This window comes from Anopheles moucheti, chromosome 2, assembly GCF_943734755.1.
Source record: "Anopheles moucheti chromosome 2, idAnoMoucSN_F20_07, whole genome shotgun sequence".
Taxonomy (NCBI): domain Eukaryota; kingdom Metazoa; phylum Arthropoda; class Insecta; order Diptera; family Culicidae; genus Anopheles; species Anopheles moucheti.
The window spans coordinates 20,574,985-20,589,634 of NC_069140.1; the positions used below are offsets into that span (position 1 = coordinate 20,574,985).

General features: G+C 48.1%; 2 protein-coding genes across 2 annotated transcripts in view; both read right to left on the minus strand.

Annotated features, from left to right (window-relative positions):
- Positions 1–152: 152 nt before the first annotated feature.
- On the minus strand, positions 153–1,559 carry LOC128297822 (uncharacterized). Its single transcript, XM_053033523.1, has 3 exons — positions 1,356–1,559; positions 838–1,275; positions 153–762 (listed from the first exon to the last, which is right to left on the minus strand). Exons 1-3 carry the CDS (start codon positions 1,458–1,460, stop codon positions 289–291), a joined length of 1,017 nt encoding a protein of 338 aa, XP_052889483.1. The 5' UTR covers positions 1,461–1,559; the 3' UTR covers positions 153–288.
- Positions 1,560–2,489: 930 nt separating this feature from the next.
- LOC128299687 (dynein axonemal heavy chain 10) overlaps positions 2,490–14,650 on the minus strand; it is a 36,623-nt gene continuing 24,462 nt past the window's right edge. Inside the window, exons 51-68 of the mRNA XM_053035720.1 lie at positions 13,840–14,620; positions 13,540–13,744; positions 13,244–13,386; positions 12,798–13,002; positions 12,555–12,714; positions 11,228–11,401; positions 10,622–11,001; positions 8,788–10,542; positions 8,640–8,711; positions 7,949–8,560; positions 7,016–7,177; positions 6,766–6,937; positions 6,537–6,668; positions 5,507–5,859; positions 5,119–5,223; positions 4,382–4,483; positions 2,981–3,127; positions 2,490–2,636 (exon numbers count right to left, since the gene is read on the minus strand). Of these exons, the coding sequence (XP_052891680.1) occupies positions 2,490–2,636; positions 2,981–3,127; positions 4,382–4,483; positions 5,119–5,223; positions 5,507–5,859; positions 6,537–6,668; positions 6,766–6,937; positions 7,016–7,177; positions 7,949–8,560; positions 8,640–8,711; positions 8,788–10,542; positions 10,622–11,001; positions 11,228–11,401; positions 12,555–12,714; positions 12,798–13,002; positions 13,244–13,386; positions 13,540–13,744; positions 13,840–14,620 (5,807 nt within the window). The remainder of the gene's footprint in view (positions 2,637–2,980; positions 3,128–4,381; positions 4,484–5,118; positions 5,224–5,506; positions 5,860–6,536; positions 6,669–6,765; positions 6,938–7,015; positions 7,178–7,948; positions 8,561–8,639; positions 8,712–8,787; positions 10,543–10,621; positions 11,002–11,227; positions 11,402–12,554; positions 12,715–12,797; positions 13,003–13,243; positions 13,387–13,539; positions 13,745–13,839; positions 14,621–14,650) is intronic.

Here is a 14,650-nt window from a genome sequence, read left to right on the forward strand (position 1 = left end):
TTGAGCTCGGATGTTTGGCTGAACACAAAACGGGTGATGACAATGTTACATGGGATGTTTTATGTTGTCGTTAAATATTAACACTCCAGAGCTATCCGCGATTTTGTGCCTGAATAATATTATCTTCCAGCAGGAAGTGTTTATTGGTTGTCTAGCAGATATAGAACAGTTACTTAACGCTTCACGCTTAACGGAAGCACACAATCAACCAAATATGGATTAATATGCCTATCCCTGACACAGAGCCCCTGCAGGTTGCAGATCCAGGTCCACGCGCAGGAAAACTCATTACAAGAAATCGTTACTCTTCCAGCAGCAGCAAAACACTCGCCTTAGTTGCTCCTTCAGTGCATAGCCACCCTTCGGTGGCAACAGTTCCAGATTTTGCGAGTCGTCGTCCTCATCCAACGTGTCGTTGTCCAGATAATCGTCCTGGCCGTTAGCGCTGTTGCTGCGATTTAGAATCTTCCGGTAACCCTTGCTGTCGGACAGTTTGCGACACTGTTCAAAGTCCAGATCATCGTTGTCCGACTCGATCGTCATCTCCTGGATGCTGAACGTGTCGGATAGCTCCTGGCGGGTGTGAGGACCACCGCCTCCCTTACGGTTGTGGCGCGGGAAGAAGGACACATTCTCCAGCTCCTCGTCACTGTTAAAGCCCGTGTTCACATCGACCAGCTGATGGCTATCCCGACCGGCCGGTATTGGAAGCCGCGATATGGGTATCAGGCTGCTAATTTTGGGTTCTTTTTCTACCGAATCCTGCAACGAAACAGAACACGGGTCAATGTACCCAATACACCAAGCGCAATTGCGACGTGGGGTGTCATCGCTTACCTGTTGCCCATCCTGGTACATCTGTTTGTAGTTGCGTTTGGCGCGCTCTACCTTCAGTTCCAGCTTGCGTTGTAATATTTTGCACGTGCTCAGCTGCGCCACCGAACTGTGGTCTCGCTGCGAACCATCGTCCCCGTTCGCACCGGAAGGCACCGTAGCTCCACTGGACGTAGCCGAAGAGGAAGCGAACGATTCGGTACTGTTGTCGCTTGTTAGCACCTTACGGCCACCAGCACTGGACGGATACGGATGCTGCTGCTGCTGCTGGCCTGAAGGAAGACGTTCCGAATCGGGCACTGGGGCAGCAGCTGCTGCCACCGCTGCACGGATAGGATCATGCCGTTCGCCCGGATTTTCAAACACGACATCGAAATCGTTCAGCTTGGAGTAGATGTCACTTTCCGCGTCGGAATCCAGGCTCCCTTTCAGGACGCTCGGCTGGGAAAAGAATGAACCATCGTCAGAGAGAACTCACATCAGCTGCTATCGGACGGGACACGCCATCGCCCTCTACTCACAGTGACATCCTTTAACAGATGGTCCTCGCCGAAGCTTGCCAGCTCATCGATGAACAGCGATTCCAGCTTGTCGCCGCTCTCGATACCACTATCGTCCATAAACATCGTCTTCACACTTTCATTACGTACTACAAAACACTAGCGATTTGTACATTTCTTACACACGTTTTCACAAGCAGATGTTTTTCCCAGTCTCACTCACAATGTTTATCGGCCCCTTTCGTCATTGCAGTGCACTGTTCGTTTACGCGTTTATCGATTTTCCAGACTGTTTTCATAAACACATATGATTCGAATGACAGAACACGTGCTAGTGCGCAGACGCTTTGCACAAACGCGGTCCGTTTGTAACGGAAACTTTTTGTTGTTCCGCTTTGCTGTTAACAGCTGTGAATATACATTTTTTTCAAATTCAACATAAACAGCCAATCAATTTAAATAATAATAAAATTAAATTACATATTGAATAAGTTTTATTAGATATACTACTAAATGTTCATATGACATGATTCACACATCCTAAAATGTTGTTTTAATTTATTGTGCTTTTTATTATTAAAAAATGCTAATCTTTCTTAGGACGTCTAATTGATAAGGTTGTGCACTTATTAAAACTTCATTTAACAAAAAATAACTGATTTTTTTGCAGAAAAAAACATGAAATTTATATACGATTAGAACAATGGCTCTTTTGAATGAGTAGAAACAGAGCAAAAGAGTGGATGTAATGATTTTTCATGTCTTACTCACTATTCTAAGATTCTTAAAAGAATCCAGAAACTGTACACTAATCGTTTGACGTCTCTTTCGCCTTTCAATTCGCTCATTATCTGCACCGACTCGGATTAAATAATCAGAATCAGAATGTCAGTATGACAAAGTGGTGTCTAACTAGTCAGCGCAGAAAGCGAGTGATTTGAAACGCGAAACAGTAATCAAAGGATTTCAACCCACTCATGCACTCTTATTCAGCCCTGTTCACACCTATATAATTACCAAATGCATAAAATGATTATGTTAAGAATTTTTATATAAATTAATATTCAATTTATAATCAGATTAAAAGATATTTTATTGGAAACTATCAGACAGACACAATAATTTCGTCGATCTGCGATTGGCGCGGATAACTGCTTAATCCAAATTCATCATTAGGCAAACTCCTTGCAACACCCACAGGCTGGCGTGTTCCTCCGTACGAAGGTCGGCCTCAAACACCAATCCAACGCCCATTGCATTGCGTCGCTCGGACGTTGTATAAACCGGAGTACGGAACGTGTTCTATCATGCAAAAGAGAGATAACGTAAAGAATCAGCCATGGAAACATTAGAAATAATCAATACAATAAGCAAGCTACACAATTAACAACACTTCCCGACCACCGCACGGGAATGTTGACGAACGTTTAACGAAAGTTCCATGCGCACCAACAACTTTGCTGTGCGCGAGTTACGCAAAAGGGTAACACGGCAAAGCGTACCGTCGGGCGGCAACGGTCGAACGTGAGGCACGTGAGGTACTCGCACTCGCAAGAATAAATCGAAATGTTTATCAAACTCGGTGTGTGACAGCGGGCAACATAATCAAATAAAGCGTGGAAGGGCCGGGGCGCGCGTTTACTTACTTGTAATTTCAGTCGGTGGGTTTCTATCGGCACAATCGAGAGCACGGGCAACGGTTCGACCAGCACTTTCGGAGTCGAACGTGTCAGACATCGGTTTTCCGGATCCCAGCGTGCACCCTGAAGGTACAAACCGGTCACGTAGCAACCCTGCATTTATCACCATCATCCAGCGATCGGGTGGCCGGCACCGGGGAATCCCGGCGGAGCAAAAACAGAGAAGAATGAACGTACAAATAAGACAAATTGCATACGACTGGGGATCGGGGTTGAAGGTACGGATCGCAGTGGGAACTGCTCAGCACTGCAGATAGCTGGCAACTGTTGGACCATATTTGCAGAGTTGAAACAAAACACAAAAAATGAACTACAAAACAAATAACAAAACAAAGCATCGCTTGCCCTTTTGTCAGTGTACGCGCAACCGGAACAGTAGTTGCAGTATTCAAGAAGGAATAAACAACTTTTTCCAATAAAAGATGGCAAGCATTATAAGATGAAAGGAATAAAATTTCATTACATTGAATGTTTTGTGTATTGGGTGACATCCTGCGCTGCTATTCGCGCGTAACTCACTGAGGACGAAGTTAAATTACAATTGTTTTTTTTTTGTTTTAGAGTGTACTTGCAATACGTCAAACGAAAAACATGTGTAATTCAATGCCCACTACCAGCCAACGCCTAAAGACATCGATCACTACACCCCACGGGCATATGCATTATTGGATTTCCCTTATCCCAGGAGGGGTTATATAGGCTAAGCATTAAAAAAATGAAACTCAATGGTAGGAAACGATTCAATTTGTCGAATTCAAGGGCCTGGGCTTAAGGATGCGGTATAGAACCATATTCAATTAGGGCCACACTTATCAGCGGTATGGTGCAAACTGATAAAGAGAGCGAGCGAGCAATATCGTATCCAATCGCACCGAGCGGTACGGAAAAGGCAAAAAATGTTGCACCCAATCTCCCTACCAACCATCGTGCAGCCAATCGAAGTCAGATGAGTCGTGGCCAATCGAAGTCGTGGTAAGAAAAATGTCTTTAACACCACAGGCAACACAGTGATGTGATTTGATTCGATCCAAACCGACCAACACCTCCGGCCGGTTGGCAAATGTACGGATGGCAGTCGCTGGGTAATATATAGTCATGTCCCGCATCCCACCATAGGCCACCATCAGAGTTCTTAGCTTCTAATCGAATTGCAATCCCAACGTGCAGATCGGAACGAGGAGGAAAGTCCTTGCGTGCATGCAAGGACCGATTTACGTGTCTTTCACACACACACACATACACACTACGGGGGGCCACCCCGGGCATGTGCGCCCGGCGTACGAACGGTACTAATCTAAACGGATCTAATGAAATCGTCGAGAAAGAGATTAATCCAAATTGATTTACCGCTTCGGGTCGCTCTTCGATTTCGTCCTCGCGCAGAAACCGGGTGACGGACGTAAAGAGTGTCGAACGATCCAATGGCCAGTTGTTCTTCCGGCAAGCGATCTGCAAATAATTTCCAAGCAGAAAAGAAAATTAAACTCGAACGACGCTACGGTGCACTACGTGCATGCCCGATTGAGGAAATTGAGCGATGAATATGCAAATGGGGCACTCGAAGCAGCGCAAACCAGTACCAGGACTTCAGCACTGGGGTATAGCACTGATATTGGAAATATTTAATATCTTCTATTGTATGGTGCCGTTTAAGTGATAAAATTGCTGCTTGCTTTTACGGACATATTGAGACGGAAATGGAATGAGTCCACGTCCAAAAGACATCATGAAAATTTAAAATAATTTTTTTGTACAATCAAATGCATGTTTAATCCCTCATTGCGATACGAATATATTGAATAATGATTAGCATTCATAGGGATTCATTATGAAGCATTAGTAGCTGTGCGTCAATTAGCTATGGCTTCCAATAATCAACAGCGTCCGCGTAATGAATGACACACTAAAATAGTACACTAACGCTAAATATGCGGAATCTGCTCCCTCGATCAAATAACTACTGTCGGCATCATCATTACACCACTGTAATCACTGCATCCCTGCAATCCCACATGTAATGCATGTGAGCGAGACGTACCTAGAGGAATGGAGCATGTAATTTATATGCTGTTTGTTTAATTTACCTGAACTAACGCGGTTAAATAACTTTCCGGTATATGCAGCCCGGACAACCACATCACCAGCGGTTCACCAGACACTGACCAATATTTATACTGCTGTGATCTTCGCTGCTCACATAAAGCACACACCCATCGGTACGTAGGGTGACCAGCACACACATCATTAGCAGCCAGCCCGGGAAATGGGAAGAAAAAGAATTTGGAGGAAAATTAAAATGAGCAATTTGACACGTCACGGTAAAGTGGGGAGCTTTTTTGTTTTTTAATTAGCATCCACGGACAAACCCCCGTTAATCCTGGGTTTGTGGCCTGGGGCGCGTCAATCGAAACCGATAACCCGGTGCGCCCGGTGCGGCCCAGATCGGCGGCAATAAAAGCAGCTATAGCTTACCAGCAAATGTTCGATCCAGTCGCCCAGTTGTTTGCAGGTGGCCGGGGCCAGCTTACGCCAGTCATCCGGCAGCTGGCCGTTGAATAATGCATGAGCAACATTGTCGAGCACCGCGTCCATGCCAATCTCGCCGGCGAGCGCCTTGCGGAGCTGGTTCAGCGTGTGCTCCATCCGCTGGATCAGCCGATTGTAGCGTTCCAGCTCCTGCAGCAGCACCACGCAGATGGGCGTAATGTTGACCTGGTACGCCTTTTTCACGCGCCACACATCGAACGGTTTGGGCAGCTTTTTCAGTATGTCCACCGCCGCCCGGTCGATAAACTCATCCCGGCTGATGCCGCCCGTATCCGCACCTGCATGACGAAGCGAATTACACAACAGCGCGTGAGGGTTGGTTGGGCGCAGGGTAAGACCATAGTTTTATGCCATATTGTCATTGTTGAGGCGTAAAATTTCAAACATGTGCCCAGACCGTGACTTTGCCCGAAAAACGCGCTCGCGCAGCGCTTGTCGACAAGTGTGATTGATGACCCGTGTGCGGCTACGTGTTGTGAGGGTGTTCGCATGCAAAGGTGTTTAACATTCGTCCGTGTATATGGGTGCATGTTCATCAATCAACGAAATGTGCTTATTTGCAATCAACCTAGCTTTAGAATGCTTTCTATATTTACCGTGCAGGGCGCTATCGGAAACAATCGATAACGATAGATTTATGTTTAATTGCATGGAATTTAGCTCCCAGCACGATACATACCATTTTCTTCAGGAGCGGGCTGCGGAACCACATTACCCACGCAAACTATCCCGTGAGTAGCAGAATTAATCGACATTAGAAAAAAATATATATTGCTTAAAGTGAATAATTCTACGGAATTTGTAGCTTACTAAGCCGCGAAGCTTTACAAAATACTTCATTCGTAATAATCACGCGTTGTCAGAATTAGCGCAGTACCCAGCATCATCCCCTGTGGAATATGCTTTCAAGCATCCCCAAACATCCTCTCTTCCCTCCCCCTCCCACCCTACTTACCTGTTTGTGGTTGCAAATCAATCAGGTGCGACCAGGTTTCGCGTACCGCCGTCGTATAGTACCCGATCTCGGCGTTCGAATGCAAACCAAACACTTCCGGCGTGTTGTTGAGTGGCAGCTTATCGATGGTGGCTGAAATTATAAACCAAATCATTCGCCAGGTGAGTGCCACGCTACGTAACAAATAATTGTGCGCGCGAATACTTTCGCAGGTGGAGTGTGCTCTTACCGATAAATTCATCACGATTGGGTGCCGCTATCGGTGCGTAGGTAAATGATTCGTCCGTGTAGAAATTGAACGGTTGAAACGTATCGAACAGAAAGTCGCCCATGTACTCGTCCATGTACGTTTTCACAACGCGTCGATCGAAGTCGTCTATCACCCGCCCACCGTACATAACCTGGGGGGCCGATGTTTAGAAAAGGAAAAAAAAACCAAAGCTGTTAAATAAGCTCCGTGAAGCGAAATGTAGTCCTACCTCTCCAATTAAGTACTTCAAACTGTTCCATGGCAGCCGACTGTCTCGGGAATCCACCGCTTTTGTTAAGTATGTATCGAGTATCTGTAGGCATACGTTAAAATCTGACTCATTGAAGTCGTAACAGATGTTCCAACCCAGCTTTCCGTATTTTCTTCGCTCCTGGTATGGAAATAAACCGAACACACAAGCACAATAAATACAAAACTAGCTGAGGATAATAATTAGAGAAGAAATGTCAAACAGTAGCAGCAGCAGCACGATGTCACATTCGTCTGAACAATATGCACAGTATGCATCATATGGAAAATCAGCCACTCCAAAAATCCCTCGGGCACTTTCCGATGTGAGTGCATTTGCGTAATGATAAGGATTGTTGATGGGGAGTATCTAGACATCATCCGGCGATCATATGCATCATAACTTCAAAAGATTTCCATGCATTTGCTTCTTCCCACCTTTTTTTGCACGCTAAACACCGAGTCATTTGCATGAGCATCACCGGTTGATGGTGGAAGTTCCGCAGAAGCAGAGAAAGGAAAGATTGCACACGATTGCATATTTTTTTGTGTCCAACTCTCGGTCGTCAAAAGCAAAGTTTACACTCGCACGTAAAATCACCAACCCCACACCGGGACCGGGAGCCGGCGCCGTTATCTGATTTGGTGGATTTGTGGAGATGAAAGAAAGGATGGTAGAAAAATCACGACTCTTATTATTCATGAGGGATTGCAGCGAAGGAAAAGATAAAATTTACATCCAACTTTCTTCCACGGCGCAAATGTGGCTCGAGCAGTGTGTTGCCGTGCGATGCATTGCGCTGCATGTGCACGAAAGCGAAGCTGACGGCAATGAGTTGCTCCAGATGGTTCATCTAACCTGCGGAGAAATAAATCTATCTGCCGGATAACCTCCATTTGTGGAGTCGCTTACCTGCAGCACGGCATGGAAGAACGCTAGCACGTATGCTAATGGTTTGAAGGCGGCATGGGTGCAGGCGTCAAGTGTCTGCTGGCGAAGTTTGAAGAATGTGGCCCGCAGATTCATCTTCAATCCGTTCGGTGGCTCGGTAACGACTTTCAGCGACTTTTGCAGAATGCCAATCGGAAACGTCGGCGTAGCGTCCGTCGTTATCCAGAGCCGAAAGTCCGGGTGCGGTTTTTCGATCGAATCGATGATTTTCTCCAGCGTTTTGATGAAGCTGATCAGCAGGTGGCCGTTCTGCAGCATCAACCATAGGCCCTGCTCGAGCGCCGCGTACAGCAGCTTCAGTGCGGCCCCTTCCTGGCCCTGGCCGAGCGAGATGTGCTTAAATTTGCTGCCCCCGAAACCGCAGCGGTCGGCCAGCTTCATCAGGTCGGAGGTGGGATCGGAACCCGGGCTCAGAATAAACACCACCGGCGTGGAGGCCATCGATTGTTCGTAGATGGAATCGAAGCTCAAAATTGGCGGTGTGATAAACTCTTCGCCCATGGTTTGGGCGACGTAGTTATTCAGCATCCGGTATACCCGGTCCACCCGCAGGCATCTCATCAGCAACAGGTGCTGCAATCATGGAATACCACCGATATGTTATAATGAAAAATATCGCTAACTAAATTGCGAACTTTAGCTAAAGACCTACATCGTACGGGGCCATCCGAGATTCAAAATTCCCAGGATATTCGTAACCACTAACGTCGTCGAGATCATACCACTGTAAGGAAGGAAAGGAAAGAGAGTTACATATTTTACAAAGCTCTACACATGTTTTGACGCATCAAATATCTTACACTGCTCCACTCGTAAATGTTGCCTTCGATGTGGCCAGGTAAGGCGCCAAACTTCTCAGGAAACATATCTCCCAGCATTACGATATCCTGCCAACCCTTCTCACTAATCCAGGTCACCGGACAGGGACGATCGGTTTTCTCCAGCGATACCTTACCTTTGATGAAGAAATCCACTTCGGTCTGGGACAATGTTCCCCTGTTCTGTTCCAGCTTTATCGTGATCTGGAAGGAGTAGAGCAGTTTGTGCTTCTCGAAGATGCCTATGCACCCGTAATCGTACACATTTCGCGTCAGCGTGTTGATGATGTTATCCAAACGCTTCGAGAGAACGTTATCGGGGACGGCTTTGCGTAACGAATAGCTAAACACCTCCAGGTAAGAGTTTAGCGAATATTGATACATCGCATTAACGGCGGCCATGTCCGACAGCACAAAGTACAGGATGGCACCCCGTTGCGCTGCCAGTCTGTATCCGTTCCGCAGCAGATCTATCTCTTTGGAGGTTTGCTCCGCCAGTACAATCTTCAGCGAGACTTCTGCCGCCTTTTCCTTGGTGCTTTCGAGCGTAGTTACCAGCTCCACGTTGTCTAGCATATTGCCCGTGGAAGTCGCTAGTTCACGTAGCAGCGAATCCTCAAGGTTTTGCAGTAACGCTTTGTTGGCACTCGTTTCGGCAATCAGCGTTTCGCGCTGTTCTTCCAGGTCTGCCCGTTCCGCACGCACCACCACGCTCAACAGCTGATCTTCCAGGCCGCTCACCGTTACGGTGTAGTTGATGACCTGCGCCTTGGCGTACACGGCCGGATCGAAGTTTGGGTTGGCCAGCTTCGTCGTGAGGTACAGTCGGAAATTAGCGTCCACGTCCACCTCCTTATCGCCGATGATGACGATCTGCCGGCCCGCCTGTATCCGCACGTTGCGCTCCAAAATGTTATCTATCACCGGATCGATGTAATCATCCACATCCTGAAACAGTACGGGCGTGCCGTACTTTATGGCCATCTCGAGCTGCTTCAGGAAGTCCTTATCATTGAACGAGAGCGTTTTCAAATTGTTGGGCGTTTCGCGCTTCTTTATCCACGAGAGCGCTTGTTGCTGCGGATCGATGCAGAGCGGAAACCGTGACGCTCTGGTCGTGAGTATTCCGTTCTGTATTGACAACTCATCCGGCGGTAGCCCTTCCGAGGCCCACGTGCTCTGCTCGAGATCGCTCGACAGATTCCCGTTGACGCGATACGGCTCGGTGAACGGTATTTCCTGCTCCACCACGTTCGCATACCAATCATCAAAGAGAATCGTCTTCCGGAACTCCCAGGAAAATGGGCCCATGTACGCGAGGAATGAGGACGATAACAAGGCATTTCCGATGACTTTCGTGCGCTCGATTTGCAGCTTGCCCAGATCGATCACCCACCGGTCACGCTCGGAGCTGAGGCCGGATATCAGCTTGTCTGCGGCGAGCAGTCGCCTTTCCGCCTGCTCCATCATTTCCTGCAGCATTTGCTTTTCTTTGATGGCGTTCGCGTACTTGCTGTTCAGCTCCGACAGCTCGTTCTCCAGTTTGCCGATTTCGTTCGTCAGCTTCACCAGCAGCCGAATCTGTCCGTTCAGTTCCGATTCCAAAAACGCTACGCGATCCTTCTTCGGTTTGATCTCCTTAAACACGTCACAGTAGCCCAGCACAGCGCGGACGAATTTCAGCAAACCATAGCCGGCCTTGGAAATGCTTTGCATCTCGTCCAGCTTTTGAGATCTCTGCAGAGTGCGGTCCGGCGATTAGAGTTATTAGACACTGGTTTCACATCCGCGGTGCGGTGGTGCTCTTAATGCTCACCTTCATGTTTGCCCGTACCGTCGCCACCTGTTTCTGCGTGATTGAATCACAGTCCAGTTCCTGCAGACTGCGCAAAAAGTTACCCTCCGACATCATGCCCTTGGCGGTTTTCCACGAGATGTCCTTGAAGCCCTTGATGATGGCCACACACTCGCACACGACCTGGACCGGTTCCGGCGGGGTGGCAAAGCTGCGAATCTCGGTGATATCCGATTTGTCCAAATCCGACAGAGCCAATCGGGCCACCTCGAGGGCGGGCAGTGCCGCTGCCAACGCTTCCTCCGCTTCCGCCTTTTCGACGGTGATAATTTTCTTCTGTTGCTCCACCTCGACCGACTTCTCGGACGCTTCCACCTTTTTTACGTTGGCCTTTTCGGTCGCTGTGAAAGATGCAAGGGAAGCGCATGAACATGAACCACGGTAGACGGTATTATCCAGGCAGTACCAGGCGATAAAATATACCGATTTCCAACGGCATGGAATGTGTTCCAATTTCCTCGAAAAACATCCACAAACACTCACACAGCCACACAGTCAGTGACAAATAAACGAAACTCTTTTACGAAACAGCCCAAGGGAGAAACGGTGGTTCCTCTTCTTACTTACATGTCTCAATTCCCGCCAGCATCGATTCACAACGGTCCGCCGCTTCGATGACATTTTTCCGCTGCTCCTCGACGATGATACTCAATTGATCGATCTGAAGTGAGGCTTCATTAATTTTCTCGATTCCATCCGATAGTCGAGAGCACTGTTGCATGATGAAATTATCTTTCTCCTCTGGCGAAGCGTGACAAATTGAAAATGAAAGATGAACATTTATTTTGCTAGAGCAGGGCCTTTTTTTTTTGGTCGTCGTCGGTACCATCTCGTCTATCGCTTTGCTACGTTTCCCGGGTTTGCGCTGTATATTATATTTATTTTCTGCTCGCACCTCCACGTCCGAATTCGGGGGCACGGATGTAGCCCCGATAGCCCTTGCCCTTTCTGGCTGTAACCGTATCGGGCTGGAACACTCGGTTCTTCGGGATGAAGCGCTTGGCGTACGGGCGCGTACCATCTTAACCGGCCGAGGCTTTACCGATAGGCAGCGTAGTGGCATAGCCGCTGCTATCATCCACTCTTTCCACTTCCGACGCGCACCACCGCGCTCCCAAACAGTGACATCCGTGTGTACGGAAAGAACCCATCAGAGGATGAAAAATAAAAACGATAGCACACAGTAGGTGTTGCGAAACACAGTGCCATGGTCCATGGTATCGTATCAATCGATTCCATGCCGTGGTGCGCGTGGGTTGGGAAATGGGAAAATTTGGATGCGAGGGCACCGTGCACATATTAGTGCTTCTTCTGCTTGATGTGACTAAGCTCTTTCCAGCCGCACACTTCTGGTGCGGCTAAGCCGGAAAAGATGCCGTGAGCGTGAACAGGCTTTCTGCCAGAGTGCTCCTGATGCCCAAAACAAGGCAATGATCGATTATTCCGGATAATACGGTGCTAATTAATTATGGACCAAGCAGAACACGCGCACTGCGATGCGGTGGAATGAGTATCGGGCTAAATCTAGAATATTTTTTTTCCGAGTATATCGCCCAAGTAACGAACACGACGAAACAAAATAGTAGACGGTTGACTGAGCGATGAGACATTTGATAGACAAGCGTTATGGGTAACGGTATGGGTGGTGCTGACAGCCCTCGTGTCAGTTTACCATAGAAACAAATTGATATGGGTATTTTCATCAAATTCACTCATTTCGCCACATTGCAGATAACCGAAACGAAGAATGCTTTGAGGTCGTCCGAAGGCGCACTACAACTTTGCCAACAATTTCCCTCCCCCCAGTTGCGTGCTGTCAATTGTCAGGTGTCTTAGACCATTCTTCTACCGAATCAGAGACATGCACATGTATCGGGAACGGTGGTCAACTTACCGATCAGTTTCAAGTACGTATTGATGAAATCAAGATAGTGCTTCGGTGTAACAAAGTTTTTTCTTCGTAACTTCATCAGATACTGCACATTATAGCCCTTCAGCGATTGGTGCACGTGCACGATGTGCCCAATGATTGGTTCTCGATAGCTTTCTGGAATCTGCCGCACGTAGAAATGAACCCGAAGAGTGAATTATCATAGTTCTCGGAATATTTGATTAGTTATGAATAAGTTGGCCTTACCTTGGGATGGTCGGCGAGGAACACCTTCGCCACGGCAAACAATGCCTGCTGCGGCCATGGAAACACCCAATCAATCGTGGTGCTGCCCACCAGTCCGGGGAAGTTACGGCACCGGTTACGTAGTGCGTCACCCTCGGGCGACATACAGAGCACCACGTGCAGATTGCGTATGGCACGATCGAGGAAAAACGACCAAACACCATCCCTGCCGGAAGTGGGGAACAGAAATTTAAAAAAACAACCCGTTCGGAAGCACGGAACACAGAATGAAAGATGCGCGATAAATGGATTTAAAATGGCGTGCCGGAAAAGCATCAGGAAATCAGCGCAAACACAACAACCCTCACCCGGTAGCTACAGGCTGCTTTTGTAGCACGAAGCCAATAAAACCACGTGCCAGCAGCTGTGAAAAGTTCGGGCAAACGTAATAAATACCATCAACCTACTTGCTCGGCGCGTAGCCATTTTCCTGCGCTGCACCGCGGCACTGACCAATTATCTGATCCTTTTCGTCGTCGGTAAACATTGCTGGCACCATTCCAGTGGTTAAAATATTATTTATGAACTCCAGAAATCCTTCTTCCGCAATCTATGTTCCGGACCGGGTGGGGTGGGGTGGTGTGGGGGTTGGAGAAAGGGGGTGAGGGGAGAAAATGAATTAAAGCAAGAAAAACACGAACGAAAAGCAAAACATTGAAATTCGTAAAGCGCTCGCAGCGTCACTCGCCAGCCCGAAACTTACTTGGGCGGCTTTAAAGATGAAGCACGTCTTGGTGTTTTTCGCTCCAACCTGCAGGAAGAGGGTTTTTAAATCCTCACGAAACGACGACTCGTTGTATCCGCGGCTTAGCACTATTTCGAAAATCTCACAACCGGCCGCAAATGCTGCCAGCCGCGTGATGCTCTGCTTGCCCGATCCACCGATGCCAACGAGCATGACGTGACCGCTGTTGAATATAGGAACGCGTTCGCATTGTTTACCCCTGCACTGCTTGCTAATTTCACCCGTACCCATTGCTACTTTATATCCCGATTTGCTTACCGATGCATCCGCAGCGTGCGATGGACGCGCGTCAAGTGCTCGAGGCAATCCTCGAACAGCACCAGATTCATTTTGCCGCGCTGCTCATTGTACTCCATCAATATCTCCTGAAACAGGAAGTAGATGGCTTCGTAATCGAGCAAATCCTCGTAGTATCGTTCCTCCGCCGGATTGACAGCGTTGCGGTAATCGCCAAACAGCAGCGGATCGCGCAACGCGTACTGTGCCGTCGACAGTTCGACCAGCGCGTTTTTAATCGTCGACTCCAACCGTCCCTGCGGGGCCGGTTCCACCTGCACCGTATGCCGGAAGCTGCGCGGGATCGGAAAATGTTCCATTATTTGTTCGCTCATCTGCTGCTCCATAAACTGTTGATCCTGCTCGTTTATCAAGCGATCACAAATTACGCGCGAAAATTCGTTCCGCCACACGCGGACGAGGTGGCGCGTTTCCTTGACGAAGCTGGGATGGATTTGCAGCAGGCCGGCAAATATGCGAGATAAATCTTTCATGTTGAATATGTAGTGGAATTTCGATGGCGTTGGAGGTAGCTTTGTAACGAGCGTTTTAAACAGTGCCAGCGTCATCTCGATCAGCTTGTTCGCGTTGGTGCCTAGCTCAGGCGCGAACGGTTGCAGGTGGCCCGTCAGGATGGACATGTAAATGTGGTGCAGTGTTTCGTCGTTGGGGAAGATGATGTTGATCACCGAAAACATGGAAATGAACCGAGAGTCCACCTCATTGCGACCTCCCCCAGCACGGCCCATGGCGGCGATGAATGCTGTAAGGATTAGATCGTATAATTCTTGAC